We start from the raw sequence: 22,725 nt of genomic DNA on the forward strand, positions 1-22,725 counted from the left end.
TACTTCAGGGAAATTGAGAAATTCTGGCCTAGGTGACTCCCTCTCCCCTTTTTGAAGATACTAAACTTTTTGAATGGGACCAGTCTCTTTTCACCTCCGACTTCCAACCCACCCATTTAGATGTAATCACAGCTGAAAAATCAGTTGAGTGTGTGATAGCATCAGGCAGAGGAACATCCCCTGGCATTTCCATGAGAAAGGGACCCAGATGTTTGGCCTTGTCGGATCTTTCAAAGCACTACTGCTTAACGAGGGATTTTTGGGAGCTGCCTTACTGTCACTGAGGAAACCAAGTTGCAGGTCAAAGGCAGCTTTATAACATCAGTGGGTTATGAAATGGGAAAAACAACTGGAAGGCAGGCAAACCAAGGTCCCTGCTCCTTGCGATAGGTATTTGCTTGTGTCTAGTGAGCACTCTGAAGGAAACAGGAGATTTGATATTTGTGATCCTTCCACCTAGCCAGTCAGCTGCTCTGCAGATGTAGATGGTCACTCCTTATTCCAGCTCAGTCCTCCTGGCTCACTGAGAGCAGGAACTACAGTAGTTGCAGCTTTCCCAGGTGTTGGAAGCTGCGGTTCCCTAAAGGAGCATGTGCCTGTGCATATTACTTGCTTCCCAAAAGGCATTCTGGGACTTACATTTCATCAACGGCAGCAGGCCACAAAAACGGGAAGGTGGAGAGCAGAGTGAGCTGCAGTGCTCGTGTTTTATCCTAAGCAGTGTGACAGCAGGGTAGGTGCTGGACAGCTGAAGCACGAGGGCAGTGGGGCTTGCCCTGCTTTTGTTAGGATGTTTTAACACCAAAAAAAGACACTTAACAATGGTAACTAAGGAGAACTTCAGTGAGCAGCTTGTAATGAAGGGAAAACACATTTGCTGGCAGCAGTCTTGGGGTTGTGAGGTGGGGTGAGGTTAATATTTTGCATTTGATTAGTGGATGAGATATTCCTCAGTACAGTTGAAACCTGAAAGTGCTGGCATGTGGAAGAAAGGTGAAGGAAGAAGGATGCCTCTTTAAAAGCTGTTTCCCCTGTGTCTTTGCACTGATCGTTGTCTATCCTGGGAATTCTGATAAATTCCACATTACCCCTTTGGCAAGGTCTCAGGTGGTCAACGACCTTTGGCCAGTACCATGAATTAACATCCTTAGAGTACCAGCCACCAACCTGCACACAGCAGCTATGTGCAAACATTTTGGTAGACCCTCATGTCTTTCAGGGAGTCACTCCTTGTTGCTTTTTTTTTTTCCTCCTCTCCTGCAGCTTGTGGAGAGACCTTGCAGGACTCAACAGGGAATTTCTCAGCCCCTGGCTTTCCAAATGGCTACCCCTCCTATTCCCACTGTGTCTGGAGGATCTCGGTGACCCCAGGGGAGAAGGTAGGTGCCACACCAGCACAAGGTGTACTCTGCGCTTCCTTTGCATGTGGTTTTGTCTGTGATGACACTGTTAGCAGATGCCAAAAGATCTCTGCACATCTGGAGTGCAGGGATGGAGCATGGAAAGGCTCCTGGACACCACTGCTATCCTCCCATAGATGGGGTCAGGAATACATGGTCCTGAGGAGAGAAGAGGTAATGCTGGAACAGAGCCCACTCACAGGTCTGGTCTGCGTGTTGATCTCTCATCCTTCCTCTTGATCTGAGGCTGAACACTGCATGGACATTTCCTGCCACCCGCTAGCTCTGGCCAAGCTCACCTTTCAAAGCCAGGTGCCAGTCAGATGAGTTAGATAAAATTTGCCAGCAAGCGGGGGTCCCAGAGGGAGCCCAGGAGCCGTGAGTGACATCATTGCCTGTGTGACAGGGGCAGACCATAATGTCCTTGTCAGGGGACTCCCGCTCCCCACCTTGAAACGCTGAGCCCCGCTGCGCATCAATCACCGACCCTGTCCACTTTCTTCCCGGCTCCATTTGTTTTACTGATCTTCCTGTGGAAATGAAATCTTTCCTTAATCCGCTAACGCCAGCCCTTCAGGCCTTTCATGCCGTACCAGGCTGCAAGAATGTGCAGCCTGGCTTGGGAGCTCCTTGGCAGAGCAACTTTACTGAGGACCACCCTCGAGACGCACTTAAGACTTGGACTCGAACAAAGAAGAGCAGAGCTTGCTCGATCTTACTCTGTGACCTGGTTCTGTCACCTGCAAGCCCAGTCCCATGTAGTGCTGAGCTCCCACTATTAGCTGCAGGGAGAGCTTTGCCAGGGGCAGAGGTGCCAAGAACCATCCAGGTTTTGAAACTATGGCACTGGGAGTTTTGTGGTGTAAATCTTACTATAAATTCTCCCTTTGTCTCTCAGCCTCTTCAGAAGAGTTGTATTGGATAGGACCCAGCATCTAAATGCTGAACCACTAACGTTTTAAAAAAAAAAAAAAAAGTTCAGATTAAATGCTTCAACTTATCTGTTTAATCAAATGCAGCAATTGGTACAAAGTAGCATCATAGCACTGAGGCATTATCTTAGAACAGATATTGGGCTTGTAGTACTCATCTGCATAGAAACAGATGGATCTCCTTTTGCTGTCCAAAGTCAGAAAACTGCAAAAGTGTGAACAAAGTAAGCGACATCGTTACAGACTGCACTCTGCACATCCAGCCAGAGCTTTGCGGGAGAATATCTCTTTTAATCTAATGACGTTTCTATGGCAGACTATAGATGTAAATTAATACATGGGTCAAATCTTGCAAGGACAAAAACGCCACAAGTACACACCCCATCGGTGACTTCCACAGGCCCAGACCAAGGCCTGTAATCCATGTTACAGAGGAAGGACACCAAAGGGATACATTTTAATGCTAAGCTCTGCTTGGTAAAGCCACTGAACATGATTGCATCACAGTGATGGTGTGAGTGCAATTGTCAGAATGTGGAAACTTGTCAGCAAAATTAGCTATTTCTTATAAGCATCGTTTGTATAAGGGTACAGACCCCAAACATCTGTGTTTTGGGGCAGTGTGTTTCTCTGTGATGTTCACATTAATCAAACCCAAAGATTCAATTCTTAATTTTAAAAAACCCAAACTGGGCTTTTTTTAAATAGCATTTTAGTAACTGAGGACCAGTGACTGTGAATTACAGAATAGGTATTAAAGTGCTGTCTGCTGTCATGTATGTTCATGGTTTCATTAAAATACCTTGAGAAGCCTTTCTTTTTTGAGGAAAGCTGATTAAAAAATCCAACCAACCGTCCAGCTCTCTTTTCCTGCATACTCACTTAGGCAGCGCTGTACCAGAGGTGAAGCACATAATCTGTAGGGTCTTCTCTTTAAAGTAGCTCCCTTCCCAAAAACTTGTGTGTACTCTCTCCTTTCAGATTATGTTGAACTTCACATCAATGGACCTATTTAAAAGTCGCCTTTGCTGGTATGATTATGTGGAGGTACGCGATGGCTACTGGAGGAAGGCTCCATTACTGGGTGAGTAGCTGTTTCATTTTAATTGCATTTCATGTATTCTTCCTGATACTTGGTGGGGGGGTGGAAACAAACCTTCCTTTACCTGGAAGGAGCCTGTGTCCAGCCAAGTGCACTGGCCATCTATTACTGTCTCCATCCGGAGATGTCGGTGTGCTATATTGACACCAAATGATCCATGCTCCAAGCCCTTTGGCAGCAAAGACTTTATTCCTTCCTTTTCCAGCTTGAGAAGTGAGGCAGAGAGGGAAGTGAACCAGAGGCATGGCTGGCACTAAAAATGTGGTCTCTGGAGTTTTATTACTGCTTTTTCCTACAACCAGGGTGGAACTGTTAGGCAGTCAGAATGAAGCAGCCATACAGCTCCTGGCCCAAGCACCTGCCAGTATTTCTCAGGTATTTGTGTTTACAAATATGCAGTAGCGTGTACTTTGAGCCTCTGTACTTCTAGCAGAGAACTTGCTGGACCATGCCTAGGATGTCAAACTGTGCAATGGCTGTACTCTGCTCCTGCTCCCAAAGATCTCAGGGAAGTGCAGCTCTTCTGTGTCCTCCCTATTCCTCTGCCTCCTGCTATCCTTACTGCAAGTCTTCTGTTGCCCTGTGTGGGCAGTCAGGAGTCGCACCTGCTTTGCCACTGGCTCTGATCCTGACTCCATCCCCTAACCTTGGTGTCACAATGTGTAAAATGCTGCCCTGCAAACAGCTCCTTCTGCCTGAAAGGAAAGAATCAATCAGGTTGTGTAGCATTACCGGCTGTGTTAGAGGTGCTGTGCCCCGTGCTGCAGCACAGGACTGGGCGAGCGTGGGGTCAGTGGGCTTAGGGAGGTCTGGGTGCTCACCTTGGCCCCACTGGACATCCCAGCCCGGGTACCAGGTGAGGTGCTGAGGCTGAAGCTGTGCTGCTCTCCAGAGGTTTCTGTGGGCCTGCCTTTCAGCACAGAGTTGGCAGCCGGTTTTACTGCTTCCTGCCTGTTTTGGGGTTGGCAGCATTTATTGCTATTTTCTGCTGCACATGCATCAGGTAACATTGTTCCAGCAGCTGCAACTTAGCTCCTCGTTATTTATTTTTTCTGCCGAGTAATTTAAAGGTATTTCAGAAGCCAAGCACCTCCCCATTCCCCTAGTGCAGGTGGACTCACGAGTGTTTCCATCTGGAAGGAGATGCTGCATGACTGGCCACGGCTCCCGCAAGGGCTTGAGCCCATGAAATTAGCTTGGAAGAGGCAGACAGACGGCAATTCAGCAGGGGGCGGGGAGGGTGATTAGTTTGAATTGTGAAAGCACGGGCTTCTTGCGGAGACAAAAAAAATACATGTGCGCTGCATATTTTCCCAGGGAAGTGTGTGAAAACCCAGCCTTTAAATGGTGTATAACTTTTTATGAATGGGCCCTTTATCGCACTCTGAGGAGTTTGCTCATTCTCGTTCCTCATCTGCGTTTCCTCTCCTTGACACCCTTGTTAAACTCCAAGTCTAAATCCAGGAGGCAGTTGCTCAGTGACCCTAGAGGAAGGAGCTTTGCCGTGCTGATGCTGTTTGTTAGCATCCCCTTTGGGAGTGGAGGTGGGAGATGCTATTGGTATGCTGCAGGGCTGTCACACTGCCACAACATCGCTGGGCAGCTTGGGGGCACAGGGGCTCAGAATTGAGTAGCTGAGTAAAGCTAGGGTCTGAGATAATATTTGGATGGGTGACTCCAGAAGAGAAAAAAGTTGGCGGTGAAACTGCCACTGAAGAGAAACAAAGTTTGCAACTCACCTTCTGATTTGCACCGACTGGCCTGTCACAGAGGCATAGCTCTTGCATCCTTGAAGGTCATAGCCTTCCCGAGGCTGCCAAGTGGTGAAGGTGGGGCAGGCAGAGCCAAAAGTGGCAGTAGCTGACTAAGCAGGGGGCCCTTAGGCTTTTAATACACAGGATTCATGCCAATTACTCTGCCCCCATACACAGGAAAAGCAACAGCCTTCTCTGCCTGCCAGCCAACAAGCCTTGAACTATCTGTCTCCTTATTCAGTGCAGGGAACCACCAGTGCAGCCTGCTAATGGGAGCTAAGGTGCTGTCTTGCAGGTAAGGCATTAACCAGGTTTTTACCCAGTGGAGGTTGTTCCAAGAAGCCTTTGCCTGGTGTTGCAAGGCCAGGATCCATATCACCACTGTCCTGACTGAATTCACCCTGAGGAACTGCTCTCTGCCTGTCAAATTCCCACTGGGGATTCAGTTAGACAGGGTGCCAAGGCCATGTTGAATTCAGTATATAGTCCTGCTGGTGTCAGCTGAAGTGAAAAACCATGTTTGCACTGAGTGCTCTCAGTGCATGGCTGGTGCTTGCTCTGTTTCTCTGAAGAGCTTCTGGCTGGAACAGGTAGAGGAGCACCAAATTAAGGTTGTTGAGGGTGTTTGGGCTGCAGACACCATCTGCAGCTGTTCTGTTTCAGGATTTATCCTTGCTGGCAGGCTTCGGGTATTTACCGGTACATACCAGCGAGCTCAGAGCTGGGTGAACCATGGAGCAAAAAGGCTCTTGGTCTCTTGGTCTCTTTGTCTTGAAAGAGATTGAATGACTGCAGAGGCTTGACTAGGAAGAGGTGAGAGCAGAGGATGAGATAAGGGGTGTTTTCTCATCAGCATGGCCACATCCCACCCTTGGTTTGACTTGGACAATTTGCTCCTGGGTGCAAAATGCTGAAGGGGTTTCTGAGGCCTAGCAGATGGGAAGGATGTTCCCTAATGTCACATCTCTAGAAGGACAGGGCAGGGTTCCCCACCCTTGCAGCTCATTTGCCTATTTATGTGATCAAAACAAGAGCCCTTTTGAATTTACCAGGACAATAGAAGGCTGCATGTGTGACTCCTGGATTCTGCTCCCAGCTGAAGAAAACCTTTATTAATTCAATAATTGACGAGAATATGAATTAATGGGGGGGGCAACAGGACAGAAACTCATTCAAAAGCACAAGTGGTGGGAGTGAAAGGGTGTCTTACACAAGCACAGCTCCTTTAACCACAGAATCTTTGCTTCCTGGAGCCACAGGTGCCTACTACGCTGTGCTGCCTGTCAGCCGGGAGATCTTGATCGTCTCTTTCCTGCCTTTTAGGTAGATTTTGTGGCGACAAGATCCCTGAACCGGTAGTCTCCACGGACAGCAGGCTGTGGATCGAGTTCCGGAGCAGCAGTAACATCCTGGGCAAAGGCTTCTTTGTGGTCTATGAAGGTACAGCCTTTAGCTAGAAGTCTGTCACATTGCACAGAGCAGCCAGGACAGGATGCCTGCATCCGTGGTTTATGGGATCAGAAGGAGTTCTGCTTCACCGTGTGGCTAGACACAGCCCCCACTCTTGTTTTTATGGGAATTGGCAGATTTTGCAGGCTGTTTCAGCAGGCAAGGCATAGATCTTCCAGCTAGATCATCACATTTTTGGAGGGACAACAGGATGGCAGCACAGAGCAATAGCTTCCATTTATAGGCCAGGTTCTGTTTGCCCTAACCAGCCCCTGCAAGCAGCAGTGCTGAGTGTAGCAGGAGTTCCTTCCAGTAATTTAACAGGCAGAGTTCTGTTTCGCGTCATACATTGCATATCACTTAATGCAGCTTACTTTGGGGTTTTTTCACTCAAATGCAAAGATTGTTCTCTGGTTTCTCCCCTGTATGTTTTACTTACAGAAGGTTAGAAATTAGCATGTCAGATCTTCTGCAGGTCAAGTACTTTGGAAACTTGCATGACACTGGGATGCTGAAACCACTTCAGAGGGGGAGCAGTACTACCAAAGTCATTAACAAATCAATAACATCCCTTCTCCATATATGCTTATTTTTTTACAATAATGATTCTGAAATGTATTAAAAGCCTTCATTGTTCTCTGGGCAACAGGCATTTTTGTAGAAATACCAGTGTTGTCAACAATATTGAGGTTGACTGTACTGATATCGAATTTGCATCATCTTCCTTCTGCAGGAACAAGCATGACACTGGAAGCCCAGTGCCCAAGTGTGCGATATACTCATGACTAATGATGCTAACGGAGGGAAGGGAAGAAAACATGGGGCTGTTGGGGAAGTGCAAATAAAGCACATGAGGATTTCACAACAGTGTGGGGCTAACAAATCTGTTTCACAGGAAAAATATCTGGTTTCTGCAGGAATTGTTGCCCCAGAGACAGAGGTTGGGGTTGTTTTTGGTTTGGTTTTTTTTTTAACGCCTCTTCTGAGAAGCAGCTGTTGCCTGGACCGTGTGGTTTGTAATCCCCCTTTTATGGTAGTTTGTTAGAATTAGAAGTGATCAAACTAGTGTGTCTGTAATAGACTGATTTACTTTGGGTTATTGCTTTGATGGGCTAGTCAGCTTAATTCTTACAGTGGGTTATTCCCCAGTGATATCTGCTCCAACTTTAAAAGAAAAAGAAGCAAGGTGAGGAATGTTTTTGGGAAGCAACTTCTCTGTTCTTCATCATGCATGTTAACATGACCTTATGCTTCATATTGCTCAGTGATATTGAAAGAAAAAATTTTTTTACGTTGGCTACATGACAAAGTCAGTTTGCAAAACTTCCTTTTCTCTTGATAATTTTCCTTATTTCCTGTTGATTAATAAGTGACCTCTAAAGGTTCAGTAAACATGAGCAATACTTGCTTCATTTGACTTTTGAGGAGAGCAAATGAAAGTGGAATGTGCATCTAGTGGTCAAACTTCGCATCCCTCTGTTCATATTTTTCTGCCTCTTCAAGGCTCTGGGTTTTTATGTAACCCTTTCGTGTCAGAAGCTTCCCATTGGAAAAGTATGAAATCTATTGCTAAGCCTGAGAGCAAGCACAGAGTATGACTGGTGGAAGCCAGCTTGTACTACAGAAACAGTGATGGCCCATTGCGTAGTTCTTTTCTTAGCTCAGCCTCCTCTTGTCAGAGCAGCAGGTAGTGAGACTATCTGCATCTCTCTCCACAATTTATTTGCTGAAATGTGAGAGTTTCCAAAAATCTTCCTTAATCCCTATTTCCCTCCAGTGTGAGCTCTGGTAATGGCTTGTTTCTTTCCTCCATTGTCAGGTAGCTTGTTCAGCTGTTTTGTGATTTCTGTGTCTAGGCAATAAGGGTAATTTTTATTTCCAGGAGGGATTGCCCTTAAATGTTTAATTTTCTATCAATTTTTGTCCAAAAGCTCTCTGTGTTGCTGTTAGTTCCTCTTTTTCTTTTGAACTCTTCTCCCTCACATACGAAAAAGCCAAAGTGCGTTTTACCACTGCTTCTCTGTCCTCTGCTTTAGTGAGAGTGCATGTAATCACTTGTGCATCTGAACTTTGCTGGGAGCTCTGTGGGTGAGGACTGATTTTTGGATTTGGATTCCTCTAGGTCTTGGCCCTTAAGTTTTCGGTAGATGGGAGGAAAGAGGCAGATGCATGTAGCCACATGATGGGAGAATTACTTTGTACTAAATGGCAGTTAATGTAGTGGAAGTGTTTTCATAGTTCAGCCATGTTCCTTTTCTTTCATGAGATTCAAGATGGGAAGATGCTGGTGGTTTTGCACTACAGCGCTGCTGGCTGCCCCAAGTTTGTCATTGTTATTGCCTTCTCAGGCTCTATCAGCAGATGTTCTTTCCATTTTGCAGTAAAGCTCTTCCAGTATACTTAGCTGCTCGATGGAATTTCAGTGTGAACTACTGCAGTGGACAGAGAAAATACTGTTTGCTGGCTGACAGTTTTGTGGCTATTAAAAAAAAATGTCAGTTCTCTGCTCTTGTCCTCTTTCTGTTAGGTGCAGGAGATGGTTCTCTAAAGGGTTACTCGGAGGTTCTCTCTAGCACCACTTGTAGCTCTGAATATGTGAACTCAAACTACAATCTAAATTGTGGTCTGCAGCTGAATTTTGGGTGCAAGTATTTGGTGGTGCCTTAGCCCTGATTCTCTAAGAAAGAAGCACTGCACTGCACTGGTGAAACAGTGCTTTTAACTAGGTCACAGTAAACAGCAGCAGCTTACAAGGCAAACCCAAGACAATGTTACCCAATGCAAGCAATTTCCAGGACACTATAGGGAGACCCACATCTGAATTGCTAATGCAATGCGTTCTGGGAAGACCCCAGGTGTGAAGATGGTTGATGTCTGGCAAGTGTCATTGCAGTGCCATGTCTCTTGTACTTACTGTCAGTGCTCTTTGTTTGCTCGATTTTAAACACGGCCAAAACATTCATATGCCTTCTTTAGACGTGTGTCTTGCATCATGGGGTAACACAGGTTTTAGCCTGTGATCTTACCTTCATTTGTTACATAGTCTTGCAGACAATTATGCTGAACTGCTATTGTCCTTGAGGTCTCTGCTAGTTTTGTATTAAACTAGATTTTCATTAGATTTTCTGTTCTTGGTCTTCAAACTTACTCATTCTTACATTTAGCACAAAAACTTAATTTTTCATGCACAGCAGTCAGCCTGATGGTCTCCTGGTGAGTAGCTCAACTCATGCTTGTTAATATTGCCATCGTGTGGCTGGATTAGATTTGCAACTGGTTTTTATTTGGGTGGGTTTTTTTGCCATCTTTTGTTGGTCCTTAGTGCTGGTAGCGGGTTTTAAGCAGTTACGAAGGTGACCAGGAGTGTGAAACACACAAATCCATAAAAATTCTCTGTACCTGTGAGTTCACCTTCTAAGGAGGTTGGCACAGCAAGACAGGAGACACCGTCATTAAGACCAAATGTTAGATTTGTAAAAACTTCCATGACTTGTGTGTTGCCTTTGTGGAACAAGTGGTATTGATAAAGATTTGAATGAGGAAGAAGGCTATGTATGGAGCAGGCTTTACCTAAGGAAAAACCTGCAATCTCATGGTTTTGCTCTTTGTTTTTTGTGAAGCTATCTGTGGTGGAGAAATTCACAAAGATGCTGGCCAGATCCAATCTCCCAATTACCCAGATGACTACAGACCTTCCAAAGAGTGCATCTGGAAGATCACAGTTTCTGAGGGCTTTCACATAGGAATCACATTCCAAGCCTTTGAGGTGAGAAATGTCATTGTATATTATATTACGGATATTATTTTGCCTCTGTAGATCCTTCAAAATTAAGAAGGAAGTGATGTAAATAATAAAATTTCTTCTGAATACATCAGAACATCATTTCTCCTCACCAGAAGTTTGTTCAGAGATTTTGAAGCCAAGTTTTAAATATGATGAGTTTTCAAGAACTGTTACTTAGGACAGAAAGAATTAGAAGGGGCACAGAATTGCTGCTGATGTTAAGTAGGGACTCATGAGTCCTTAAATTTTCACTCTGGTCAAATGAAATTCTGTGGTCACAATCCAAGCAAAAAAATCCTGTTGGTGTCACTGGGGCTTGGCAGATTGCAGGATAGTTGTGACTCTCCAAAGAAATATCATGTTCCCAGATGGCAGACAGGCTTTGAAGAGCTCAGACAAGGTTTTATCATACTGGTTATAGGATGTCTTACACTCTTAGCTAGGTGCCCAGTGATCTGTTTCTGACTACTGATGTATAAGTCACAGGCAGGAGTGGACAGGACCTGGGTTGGTGCATAAATCCCATCTAGCCCATAGGCTCCTGTGGCTTGTGCACGCTTACCGTGCTTGTCCTGGAAAGGGCTGACACCACTACCTCCTAGCTGTGACCCCACAGCTATTCCTTGAAACTTTTTGTTTGATCTGCTCTGTTCCTTACAGCTTCTCATGGAAAAGCAGCTTGTAGATAGTCAGGGACCAGGTTTCACCAGAGGGTAGCCATGAAATAGCAGTAGAACTGAGATGTGCCTGGGCTTGAATGCAATTTCAACTGCAGGAGAATTCAGTGGCAGCCGTGAGGCAAGTACCTAGTTGTGACGAGTTCTTTGGGATGCTCCTTGGGAAGCTGATCTCTGGCCAAAGTCTAACTGGTTAGCTAGCCTGATGCAGAGCGCTCATACTAGTGAGCTACAGGCACACCCTTTTCCCATTGCAGATTGAGTGGCACGACGCATGTTCTTACGACTACCTGGAGATCCGAGATGGCCTCACTGAATACAGCCCACTGATCGGTCACTTCTGTGGCTACGAGAAGCCAGAAGATATCAAATCCAGCTCAAATAAAGTATGGATGAAGTTTGCATCTGATGCGACCATCAATAAAGCAGGCTTTGCAGCAAATTTCTTTAAAGGTATGTGATCTAGTGCCTCTCAAGGTCAAAGCTGGGGACCATTCATCCCTTAACTTACTGCTATCCCAAAGTGTTCAGTTACCGTTGTATCTACTTGTAGTTAAGAGCTGTTAGACAATATCAAGTTTATATACAAATTGCTTTGAGAGTGTAGGGGGGTTTGATGCTGAGTCATGAACACTCCCTCCCCGATTAAGGCAGAAAGAAAGCCTACTGGGTCAGTACCAGCACAGGCACTAACACCTTGTGTTGCACAGCTGGACAGAATGTGACCTCCATTTATCCATGCCAGGCGACGTTGACATTTTCAAAGAAGGTACCAGTACTGTACAAAGAGTGTTAAAAACAAGTCTCTGCTTAAGTTCTATTCCAAAAGAAGCTTCTGGAGAGAGAGTAAATTTGATTGCAAGTAGAATCCCAGGGAAAATTTCAGATTGTTTTGGAGACAAATGTGTTCCTAAACTGAGATCCTCTTGAGGAAGACGCAAATGAAGCCATAGTCCTTTACCAGCATCCTGGTGACTTGATAGAGGCAAGAACCAAATATCTAACCACTTGGGAAAATACCTGAGGAGCTGCTGTGAGGTAGATAGTCATGTTTCTCTTAGGTTCAGTGACAGCTGTACAGAAATAATAGCTGCAAAGCCAATGTTTGGATTGCATAAGTCCTTTATTTCTACTTTAACTTTTGTCTTGCATTAAGGGTGTCACAATCCATTTAGATCTCTCAAATTTACAGTACAATGTACTCTGTGAATTAAACTTTATTTCATGACCTCATTAAGAAATACAACAAACAAACATAGCAGGGCTCAATCCCCTTTGTCTATCATGTGAATTCACTTACTCACCACTCAAGTCATAAGGTTTCATAACTTCTAACCTGTAATTCTTAATCCATGTGCTTATGTGCAAAAAAAAAAAAATTAGTTAAAGATTAGTTCACAGAGTAAGTTATCCTATAAATTTGAGAGATCCAAACGGACTGTGACAAAGGGTGATTGCAAGATCACTGGCAAATACTGTGATGTTTAATTCCAGTCCCTGAACAACTCTCACAGTGCCTAAAGTTTCTTGTTTAAATTTCTCAGGTTCCATAATGACACAGAGAATACTTCTTCCTAAAGACATTTGGGCTTCTTTCAGGAGCTGATAGTGCAGGTTGACTGTGGCAGAGATGTCTTTGAGGGATTAGCACTGCATGGAGACTTCTTGGCCTGCAGCAAGTCATTCTGTAGAATCTGAGGTTCTCCTGCAAGTTTGTAGGGGAGAAAATTTACACACCTGAACCTGGGATGCTTTCCGTGTGATACAGATAGCCAGAAATAAATTTATCTTTTTGTGTAAAAAATGCATAAACATGCACTGCTAGTACAATTGCAGACACAGATATTGTCTGTGGAGTTTTTGCTGGCAGACTAGATCTTGCAGTGTCTGCAATGTCACATGCTTGAACCAGAAACCATGTAGCTTCTGCATGGTTAGGGTGGTGTTAAGTCCATGCCAGTAAGTCCAGCTGAGGAACAAAGTGTACTTGCTTGGACCAAGCACCATGGTAGATGTAGCTACACAACTTCTAGACAGCTTGCATTGTGGGCAGAGCTGATGTCACTTTGCAAAAGCTGGGTAGACATTTCTGCAGGCTACATGTGGAGTTTCAAACTGGAATCGGAAGTCTGAAGCCTTTACCTCCATATGCAGAGGGATTGTGACTACCAGCCACTCTGTGAACGAAGTAAATGAACAAATTAGATGGCTCTGCAGCCACTCTTCAGGCTGCCACCCATAGCTGATTGAGCAATGGGTCAGCGTTGCCTCAATGAATTATGAAAGGAATAGAGCTTCAATTACATGTCTTGCAACACTGAAAGTAACTAACTCAGCTTAAAAAAAAACAGAGTTAAGGATGGAATTGAATGTTATGCTTTGTGAGAACTTGCAGTGGTAACTTCTAACTTTTCAGAGAAAATAAACCTGCAAACAGCTCAGAGAGGGTAAGTCGTTGGTCACATCCAAGGGACAATGTCAGGAAGATATAAAGAGGAATTACCTCATGTCTGTCCCATCATGTATATCTCAAGGGAAATCTCTGGGATTATTCTTTATTACATATCTTCATTTTGGTAACAAATTGTATCACTGAAGCCTATTTTGTATATGGTTGAAGTGTTAGTAGTGATGTGCTTGTCTTACACTCACATTGTTATACCTTTCTTCTTCATGGCAAACATTAGAGGAAAGACAATACTTCGCAAAATATACTTGCCCATAGCCAGGACATGTCCCTCCCATGGTAAAGACCGATCACAGAGGTTTTGGATGATCGTAAGAGTGGCAGCCTCTCTTTTCTCTCAACTAAGTGATTTAACAGCCAGATTAGAAGCTATTGAACCTGTACCCAAGCATGGAGCAGCAAAGAAATACTTTACTTTCTTCATAGTGAATTCACAAACAGAAGCCAGAAAATAAAATCTGTTTGGACTGGAACTGTTGCAGTGGGGGTTTCCTGACTGTGGGAAGGCTTTGCAGGAAGAAAGTGTTATCAATAGAACAGAATATTTCAGTTGGAAGGGACCTACAATGATTGTCTAGTCAAGACTGTTCCTATTTGATCTACGTAGCAGTAACCATTACTGGAGCATTATATTGGGTGTAGGTGTGAAGGTGTTGGCAGTGGGAGGCTGCAGGGGCTGCCCTGTGCCAGACAGATGGTTCAAGCTGGCTCCGCAGTGGACCCACGGCAGGACACAGCTGAGCCCATCAGCTGAGCTGGTGGTGCCTCTGTGAAAACATGTTTAAGAAAGGTCAGAAATGATAGGGAGAGAGTGGAGGAGGGAACAAAAAGTGCCAAACAGCAGAGGTAACACCAAGGTCAGAGGATAAGGTGGAGGTGCTTCATGGCAGAGCAGGTATTCCTTGCAGCCCGTGGAGGACCCATGCTGGAGCACGAGGGAAGTATGAGAAGGAAAGAATGGCAGAGTCATGTACTGACTGTAGCTCCTCATCCCCTCCTGTCTTTGCAAGCTCGTGGCTTTGCTGAAGGGACTGAGTGTAAGCTGTGGTGATACAAGGCAGAGGGAGATGAGTCTGGAGTGAAGTTGAGTCTGGCAAAGGAGGGTAGAAGGGTGTTTTCCCTAAGTGTTTTAACATTTGTTTCTTTTTTTTTTTTTCCAGTTTTTGTTTCCCAATACCCAAATCAGTACTCAAATATTTGTATTAATTGGCAATAAATTAAGTTAAATTCCCCAAAGTTGAGCCTGTTTTGCGCACAGCAGTAATTGGTGGGTAATTTCCCCGTCTCAAGCCAGGAGCTTTCTTGCTCCTGTTCTTCCTGTTTTCTGCCCCATTCCACTGGAGTGGGAGACCAGGGAGTGAGCAAGCAGCTGGGTTTGGCTGCTAGTGTTGTTCCAAATAGAGCTCATGTACCCAGTGTGCAATAAGCCAATCTTCACACACTGAGATGAGATATTGTTTTATTCTCAAAGTTGCGCAAGTTTGGGTGCTAGGTAGTAATTCCACAAAGCTAGCACACTTACCAAAGTTTTCTCTAACTTTTATACATCACAATTAACACACCATACCTATCTACTACATAATCATTAAATTAGCTAAGCATACTTGTCTCTTACCGGTTCATATCGTGTTTGCTTAAATGTAAAGGTACAATATGATTTGAACTTATTACTCATGCTCAAAGAGAGTGAGGGGGTAGTCTCTCTAGTTTTTGAGCTGGTGGTCGCAATCTCCCCCTGCCAAAATTACCTTTCCCTTACTTTCCTTCTTGGCAGATCCTTAGTAACTCTTCATGGTTTAGTAGTCAAGATGATAATGCATCACCTTGTGTCCTGTTCCTGGACAATTTGTCATTAGCAGTCTATTAACCAAACAAAAGCATAGATAGGGTAGGGCTTTACAATGGACATTCTATAGCAGCATCAGCTTTGGATAACACTAGCTGAGGCCAACCCACCGCAACCTTGTTAATAAAACCATCTATTAAGGGATGCACATGGAATCAGGGGTCAGGGTGAGAAGCCAGTACATCTGGCTATCTGTATATTAAAATGTCAGTTCAGGTTGTTGAGAAGTGATTGGAAGAACCTGACTTCAAAGTCTAAGGTAGCAAGACTTCATGCGTCTATGAAAAGGAGGAACTACTTGCATGTCCTCCCAGCTCCTTTGCTGCACCCCATTCAGTGGGGTATGGCCTCCCGCAGCCCCGTTACTGTGGGCACCATAATGGGCTGGTTCCTGGTAGCTCAAGTCACTCAAGAGCAAGGGAATTTAAAAAACAAAACAAAAAACTAGGGGAAAATGAGAACAAAATGCAGTGAAGCCTTTACAGGAGACCATGTTTTCCTGCTCCTGTCCAGAAAAAGCACTCTTGACTAGTAACAGTAATTGTAGTCCTTTACGGTTTTGGTGGTAGGAGTGCTTTAACACTTGTGAGGTTTGCTGCAGTGCCTGCTCCATGGGCTTGGCTCATCAGGTAGTGCTCTGGTTCTTCTGTCCAGAAGTGTTGCACGAGGAATATGATGGGTTTTGGGTGGTTAGGAAAGTGTGACTTGTTCTGGTTTTCTCCTGACAGAGATGGATGAATGTTCTCTGCCAGACAATGGTGGGTGTGAGCAGCACTGTGAGAACACACTGGGCAGTTACAAATGCACCTGTGAGCCTGGCTATGAGTTGACAGCTGATAAAAAGAGCTGTGAAGGTGAGTAACCTACAGATTGAGGCATCTGTCTATAGGATGGGTACTACAGCTAACAATGAAATTGAACAATCTTGGAGATGATTCTCCTTGCCCCTGCATCCTCTTTATTTCTGTTTATCTTACTCCACCTGAAAAATTTCATTTTGTCAACATCTTTCATTGTTGAAAATACTGAAAAAACTCTGATTCTCTACTGCTAAACATCTTTAAAACCAGTTGTTCTTCATGGCCAGAGATCCCTGTTCAGACCAGATCTCCCATGGTGCAGCATAAGGGAGGGTGGGCATTGCAACCTAACCATTGAGTGGCCCAAAAGTATTCCAATCTAAGGCTGATTTTTTTTTTTTTTTAAAGAAATCTCATTTTTAGAAGGAATTTCTTTTGCAAAACAGACATTCGCCATACTGTGAGGAGTCAATTCCCTTCTGTTATGGGGGAAAAAAATCCCCATGTCTTTGATAGAAACTGTTTCTTTCAGCTTTCTATTTATACAGTTAATCTCTTGCAACAAGTGTTTGCTCCCACCAACAATACAGCTGTTGGTGTGGTGAGAATCCACCCATTGTTCTTGTCTTGTAGCTCTGCCTTTCAGCTCAGATGTGTAGGGAGCTCCACACACTGTGAGTGGTGCTCTCAAAGTCACCCGGTTTGCCCTGACTTCTGCTTTTGTCAAACTGTTTGGGGAAGTCCACTGTTGACTTGGTGAGGGCAGAGTTAGGTGCATGCAAACGGCTTTTGGAAGCTTTATTTTTTTAAACAATTTCTTGCAGTTTTGAGCAAGCCAGTTGGTATAACTTGGCAAGCGTTTTTTGAACTTCACTCAGCCTCCTATTTTAAACTTCGTTTGTGGGCAATATGGGAAGGTCTTTGAAATTGTACATCAGAGTAAATTGCTTTTGTTTCTCCAGACACACTTGCTTGCTACACCTTTTGTATTGAAGCTGCTCCCTTGGGTTTGTTCTCTTAATGCAAAATGATGCTGGGAACAAGACGCAGAAAGCTTTTATCCCTGTGGGTTTTGAAGATGTGGCTATATCTCATTACTCCCAAGAAACAGCAAGAAAAAAATGCTTCATAGCAAATAGAATTTTGCAGCAAAAGAGCAAACTGAGGTTGATTCCTTTGAGGTAAAAAACATGCCCTCCCACAAGAGGATGAAGATAAGATGTCCTAAATTTTTAAAGAAAATGGGATAATGAAGCTAAGTCTTTGGCTTTATCTCCGATTTTCTACAAAAATAGATCTAGAGAAGATGCAGTCCACATATAATAAGCCACTGAAGAGTTGATAGGGGTGTCTTCCCTAGGATTCCATTATCTTCTAATTATTCCATTACTGATAAACTTGAAATAATAAGGTTTGTAGGACTCAGTGTGGGTGAATTTACAAGGTGGCCTTTATCGTGTGCGTATTGTGCACGTCAAATCAACTGATCCACAGTAAGCCTGAGGCTATAGAGTAAAAAGGAGATCAATCTTACACGGTTTAAGTGGCTCTCGGGGTCATAGCATGGCTGTGTGTGCTTCACTGGTGATTTATAGCAGGTGAAGTTTCTGTCTTCTTTGCAGCTCCCAACATTTTAAACCTGGAGGCCAGGATCTGATTAATTTCCTAGCTAACAGTGTGGCCCAATCTGTGTGTCTGAACAGAACCAAGTAAAACTTGTGTTCATTTATTGCCTCTCCAGCTGCCTGTGGGGGCTTCATCACCAAGCTCAATGGGACCATTACTAGCCCTGGATGGCCCAAGGAATATCCTACTAACAAAAACTGCGTCTGGCAGGTGGTAGCTCCAGCCCAGTACCGGATCTCTCTGCAGTTCGAAGTGTTTGAGCTGGAAGGCAATGATGTACGTAACCAGTCCCTGCATCTCAGAGGTGTGACTATTGGCTAACTCAGAACTGGATAAATCCTTGGGGTACAAGGAAGAGGAGACTCTGTCTTACTGGTGGAGCTTCTGGTTGTTTCCCTGTCCTTGATATAATAAGCCAATAACAGTGATTGTTCTCCTTGAAGTCTGGATCTGCTTTCTCTGTGGAGTGGAAGGATTAAAAATGTTCTGTTACAAATGGGCTTCTTTTCTGTACCAGTTTTGCATAACTGTAGGTGTTTTCCATCCCTAATAGGTATCCCATCCCCCTCTTCCCCAGAGCTGCCTTTGCAGGAAAATAATTGGAAATTATCTTCAAGGATAAACAAAATAACCAGTAAAAGAGTCTGTTCTCTGCCCTGCCAAGGGTAGGGTGGAATTTGAACAAGGCATTCAGGTCTTGCTTTCCCCACCGTAAATGGGGGCAGTGGCTTTTCCTTAATTCAGCAGGCTGCTGAAGTTTATTCAACACTGTCAGGCTCTTGGATAAGGTGGGAGTAATTATTTTAGCTAAATTAAATGGAACCTTTGCTATTCTGATAAACACACCCATGCTTTAAGACCAGAGCAGCAGGGGAAGGGGGTGAGAACACTGACAGAGGAGAATTTGGGGAAGTTAGGAGTGTATTTTGAGTATAAGGCTGTTTTTGTTCCCTCTCAGTCAAGCCTCTGTCCCCTTCCTCTCAAATGCTCTGTTCCAAGTCCACGGAGCTGAGAAATCTCCTTATCTTTTGGCAGGTCTGTAAATATGACTATGTTGAGGTTCGTAGTGGGTTGGCTTCTGACTCCAAGCTGCATGGCAAATTCTGTGGCTCAGAGAAGCCTGAAGTAATCACGTCGTATGGCAACAACATGAGGTTGGAGTTCAAATCAGACAACACGGTCTCCAAGAAAGGCTTTAAAGTTCATTACTTCTCTGGTATGTGGCTGTATTCTTTCACTTGCTTAGCTGTCTCCTCTGACTGAACCTCTTGTTTTTGGTGAATTTTCTTAAACCTTCTGTCAAATCAGGCAGAGCCTGACATGGTTAGTTACATCTAAAAAGTATGGTTGTTTTGTGCTGTGTCACCTTTCATCTTGGTTTCTCAGTGCAGCGTATGGTCCAGTGTCATAGTGTGGTGTCAGCAAGATGCATGGATTTCAGCAGTGCCTCCGGTCCTTCCACAGCAGGAAGCAATGGGGAACCTGATCCCAGAAATTATTTCTGTCCCTGGCATCATTAGAGAATAGCTTTTTCCTCTGAAACTAGGAGAGTTACAGAAGAATTCTGGAAATTTTCTATAGCAATCCTTCCCATCAGAGCAGTGCATACTAGTGGAAGTTTCTAATCCTTTGTTCTGAATCCTTCATAGCTGTTGGTGCCAGTGATGCACCATGTTAGCAGGCAGTTCCAGAGGTTAACTGTACATTGTATGGAAGTGGAAATTCATTCTGTGTTTTCAGCAGAGATCGAGGAGTCTTAATATTTTTGAGAAGGATGATCAGGTAAATTGACTTCAAATTAAGACAGTTGTAGAATAGAATCAGGGCTAGGGGTTTGGCTTATTAGATCTAACCAGAGGAAGGGTGAGGTGGGGTATGTTTTGTCTAGAAATACTTTTAGGAGTGAGGAGACAGATGAGGTTAATGAGGTCTAGGGAGAGCATTGATTGGCCCAAGAAAAGGTGGAGATAAACTGCTTGTAAATTAAATTGGACTGGAAACCGGGAGCAGATCCTATCCTCAGAACAGTGAGATTCAGGACTACATAGTCCTGAATACATAGGAGTGAACATCCACTGGGGCATATTTCAGCTTCAGAGAGCAGCTCTTACCTTAGATCCTCTTCTCCATCTGGCTGCTTGTGCTCTCAGACAGAGCTATTTAAAGGTGGAAGCTCATCAGAGCATGTCAGAACTTGAAAATATAAAGATTGGCCAGTAGATTTTTTTTTTTTTTTTTTCCTAGGCTAGTGAATTTGTGTGATACTTTTCCTGGACCCTATTCTAAAAGAATGAGACATTGCTATAGGTTTCTTTTAGATCGGAGTCTTTAGTCATTCAAAGCCTACATTATATAACAAAACATGTTTGTGATGCATTTTATGGAATGAAAGACAATTGAACAGAATTGTATCTGGGCTAAAAAGCTGACTGGACTAATCCAGCAGCAGAGGTTGGAGGTTTGCGCTGGTATCTGCCCACCTGGGTACGGGTCTCCCAGCTGGCAACGGCGGTAGTCTGTTTCTCAATGACAACTCAGTGTTCATCGGTTTGATCCTGCCCAGACAAGGATGAATGCTCCAAAGACAATGGTGGTTGCCAGCACGAGTGTATCAACACCTTTGGGAGCTACATGTGTCAGTGCAGAAATGGCTTCATGCTGCATGAAAACGGCCACGATTGTAAAGAAGGTAAGGTCACCGCTCCCTGCCCTCAGGAAAGACAAGGTGCCTCAAACACGGTTTGAGCCAGGGTGCCTCTTGCCCGGCGTTGGAAGGGTGTTTGTACCACGTACCAGGCTGGGGCACTGAAAAAGCTCCAGCTACCTGAAAAACTACCTAAGAAAAGGGAGGAGAGGGCTTGTTTTCAGCTGGATCTGTTCCATAGTCTGGCCCTCCATATGGCCATGGGGATGGACAGGGTGGGGACAAGAAGCTGGGCGAGCAAAAGGAGCAGTTGTAGGACATCACCATTAGACTCGTCACTGCTGCTTCGTTCAATCATTGGGTTGAGTCAGAAGAGGAAGGCTGAGCTGATCTAACCATTTGCCACTGCCAAAAATACCTCTCTTCCTTTACCCTCACCCCTGCTGTGTGCTGCCATGGCCTTTCTGTGTGTTGTCTCTGATCCTTGTCTGTTCTCTCTGTGAGCTGATTCAGCTTTCCAAATCAGTAAAATGAACAGCTCGAGGCTGAGATGGCACCATTGTCATCACGGTGGAGGGGTTGGAGACCATGTCACTGGGAGCAGGGCAGACAAGATGGAGGAGCAGGAGAATATGTTCGGCAGTGAGAAGATGAATGAGGTTAATGAGACCCAGGGGAATAAGGTGGTCCATTTCACCAGCTGCCAAGTTAGCTCAAAAAAGCATAGGCCCTTCTGAGGACAAACCCACCAGACCTATGCAGTAATCCTAAAAGATACTGTTCGGTGACTGTAGTCTTCCCTGTTTCTGCCCTGTTGAGGGTCTCGATGGGCAGAGAGGAGCATGTGGGACATTACGTGGTTCCAATGTGGGACCTGCCTCAAAGTCTCCATCCTATGGTCTCTCTCTCTCAAGCTGGTTGCGAGCACAAGCTGAGTGGTGCGGAGGGAACGATGAGCAGTCCAAACTGGCCTGACAAGTACCCCAGCCGGAAAGAGTGCACCTGGGACATCTCTGCAATGCCTGGCCACCGAGTAAAAGTCGTGAGTAACCAGTGAGCGGGAGCGCGAGGGGAGAAGCGGCCTGGATTGTGAGGAGCTCAAGTGACTTTCCCCTGCCACCGTGAGAGTGGGAGGTTGATCCCCAGAGGTCCTGTGTGGAGTGCTCAGAGGAGGGCATCCCAGGGGGCTGCCCCGGCCTGTAGAAAGGCAGAAGGTCTCCGAGGGACACGAGGCAGGGGTGAGGCAGCTTGGAGGAGACTCCCGCAGATGACAACTGTGGAGCATTGCTCTGTTAACAGAAGGTATAACGTGCCCTCCTGCCCCTACGCCTCCTTGTGAGCCACTCTCTTGGGACCGTATCTGCATAAGGTGGTGGCAGGGCCCCTCTGAGGGAGAAGCGTCAGGCCCGTTTTGCAGCGTGGCCTGATGCATATGGCAGGACATGCCCAAAGCTGTGCAGATGGCCCATGCACTGGGGGAAATAATGCCTGGATCCCTGTGCTCAGTGGAAGTAACATTGAAGAACTGCCAATTCAGTGTGCCAGGCAGGGTTCTGGGCAGGAAAAATAAGAGCATATAAGGCTTGCAGTTGAAAACTCTTGTCATGCACCTATGTGAGGCAGCAAAGCTAAGGCTACACAGCACTTTCCTATGAACTTCTGTTTTGTCACCCTGAGATCACTCTTATCTGAAAGCACACTATTCTGTTTTAGTTTGTGGGAGGAGTGGGACAGACATACCATTTGACCTGTTTCTCGCTTAGCATTTCATCCTCTGCTAAATTGCGTACTCAGATTTACAAATGTCTGTCTTAATTCTCCTTATTCTTGCTGTAGACCTTCAATGAGTTTGAGATTGAACAGCACCAAGAATGTGCCTATGACCACTTAGAAATGTATGATGGGCCCAACAGCAAGTCACCTATCCTTGGCCGCTTCTGTGGCAGCAAGAAACCAGACCCTGTAGTGGCTTCTACCAACAAGATGTTCCTCAGATTTTACTCTGATGCTTCTGTGCAAAGAAAAGGTTTCCAGGCAAAGCACAGCACAGGTAAGCTGGTTGCCTGCTAATACCCCAGCACGATAAGATGTCATCAAGTCTCACTGCATTTTTTACCAGGCAGAACCAGACACACTTTTCTTCCAAATAAGCTTGGCTTGAATTTTAGTGGTTGTATATTGTGCTAACCAGTTCTCAGACCATTGTTGGCACCATACCATAAATGCCAGCTGCCTTATCAGCTC

The 22,725-nt window shown here is 44.9% G+C and overlaps 1 protein-coding gene across 2 annotated transcripts in view; it reads left to right on the top strand.

Annotated features, from left to right (window-relative positions):
* The window catches only part of TLL2 (tolloid like 2), a 102,269-nt gene that overhangs the window by 77,621 nt on the left and 1,923 nt on the right, over nucleotides 1–22,725 (top strand). For both annotated transcript variants that reach the window (XM_075717402.1, XM_075717403.1), the window contains 11 exons: nucleotides 1,264–1,379; nucleotides 3,314–3,416; nucleotides 6,512–6,628; nucleotides 10,258–10,403; nucleotides 11,356–11,551; nucleotides 16,140–16,265; nucleotides 17,953–18,113; nucleotides 18,873–19,053; nucleotides 20,401–20,526; nucleotides 21,396–21,523; nucleotides 22,318–22,531. In XM_075717402.1, coding sequence (XP_075573517.1) covers nucleotides 1,264–1,379; nucleotides 3,314–3,416; nucleotides 6,512–6,628; nucleotides 10,258–10,403; nucleotides 11,356–11,551; nucleotides 16,140–16,265; nucleotides 17,953–18,113; nucleotides 18,873–19,053; nucleotides 20,401–20,526; nucleotides 21,396–21,523; nucleotides 22,318–22,531 — 1,614 coding nt within the window. The remainder of the gene's footprint in view (nucleotides 1–1,263; nucleotides 1,380–3,313; nucleotides 3,417–6,511; nucleotides 6,629–10,257; nucleotides 10,404–11,355; nucleotides 11,552–16,139; nucleotides 16,266–17,952; nucleotides 18,114–18,872; nucleotides 19,054–20,400; nucleotides 20,527–21,395; nucleotides 21,524–22,317; nucleotides 22,532–22,725) is intronic.

Source organism: Pelecanus crispus, chromosome 10 (assembly GCF_030463565.1).
Source record: "Pelecanus crispus isolate bPelCri1 chromosome 10, bPelCri1.pri, whole genome shotgun sequence".
Lineage (NCBI taxonomy): Eukaryota > Metazoa > Chordata > Aves > Pelecaniformes > Pelecanidae > Pelecanus > Pelecanus crispus.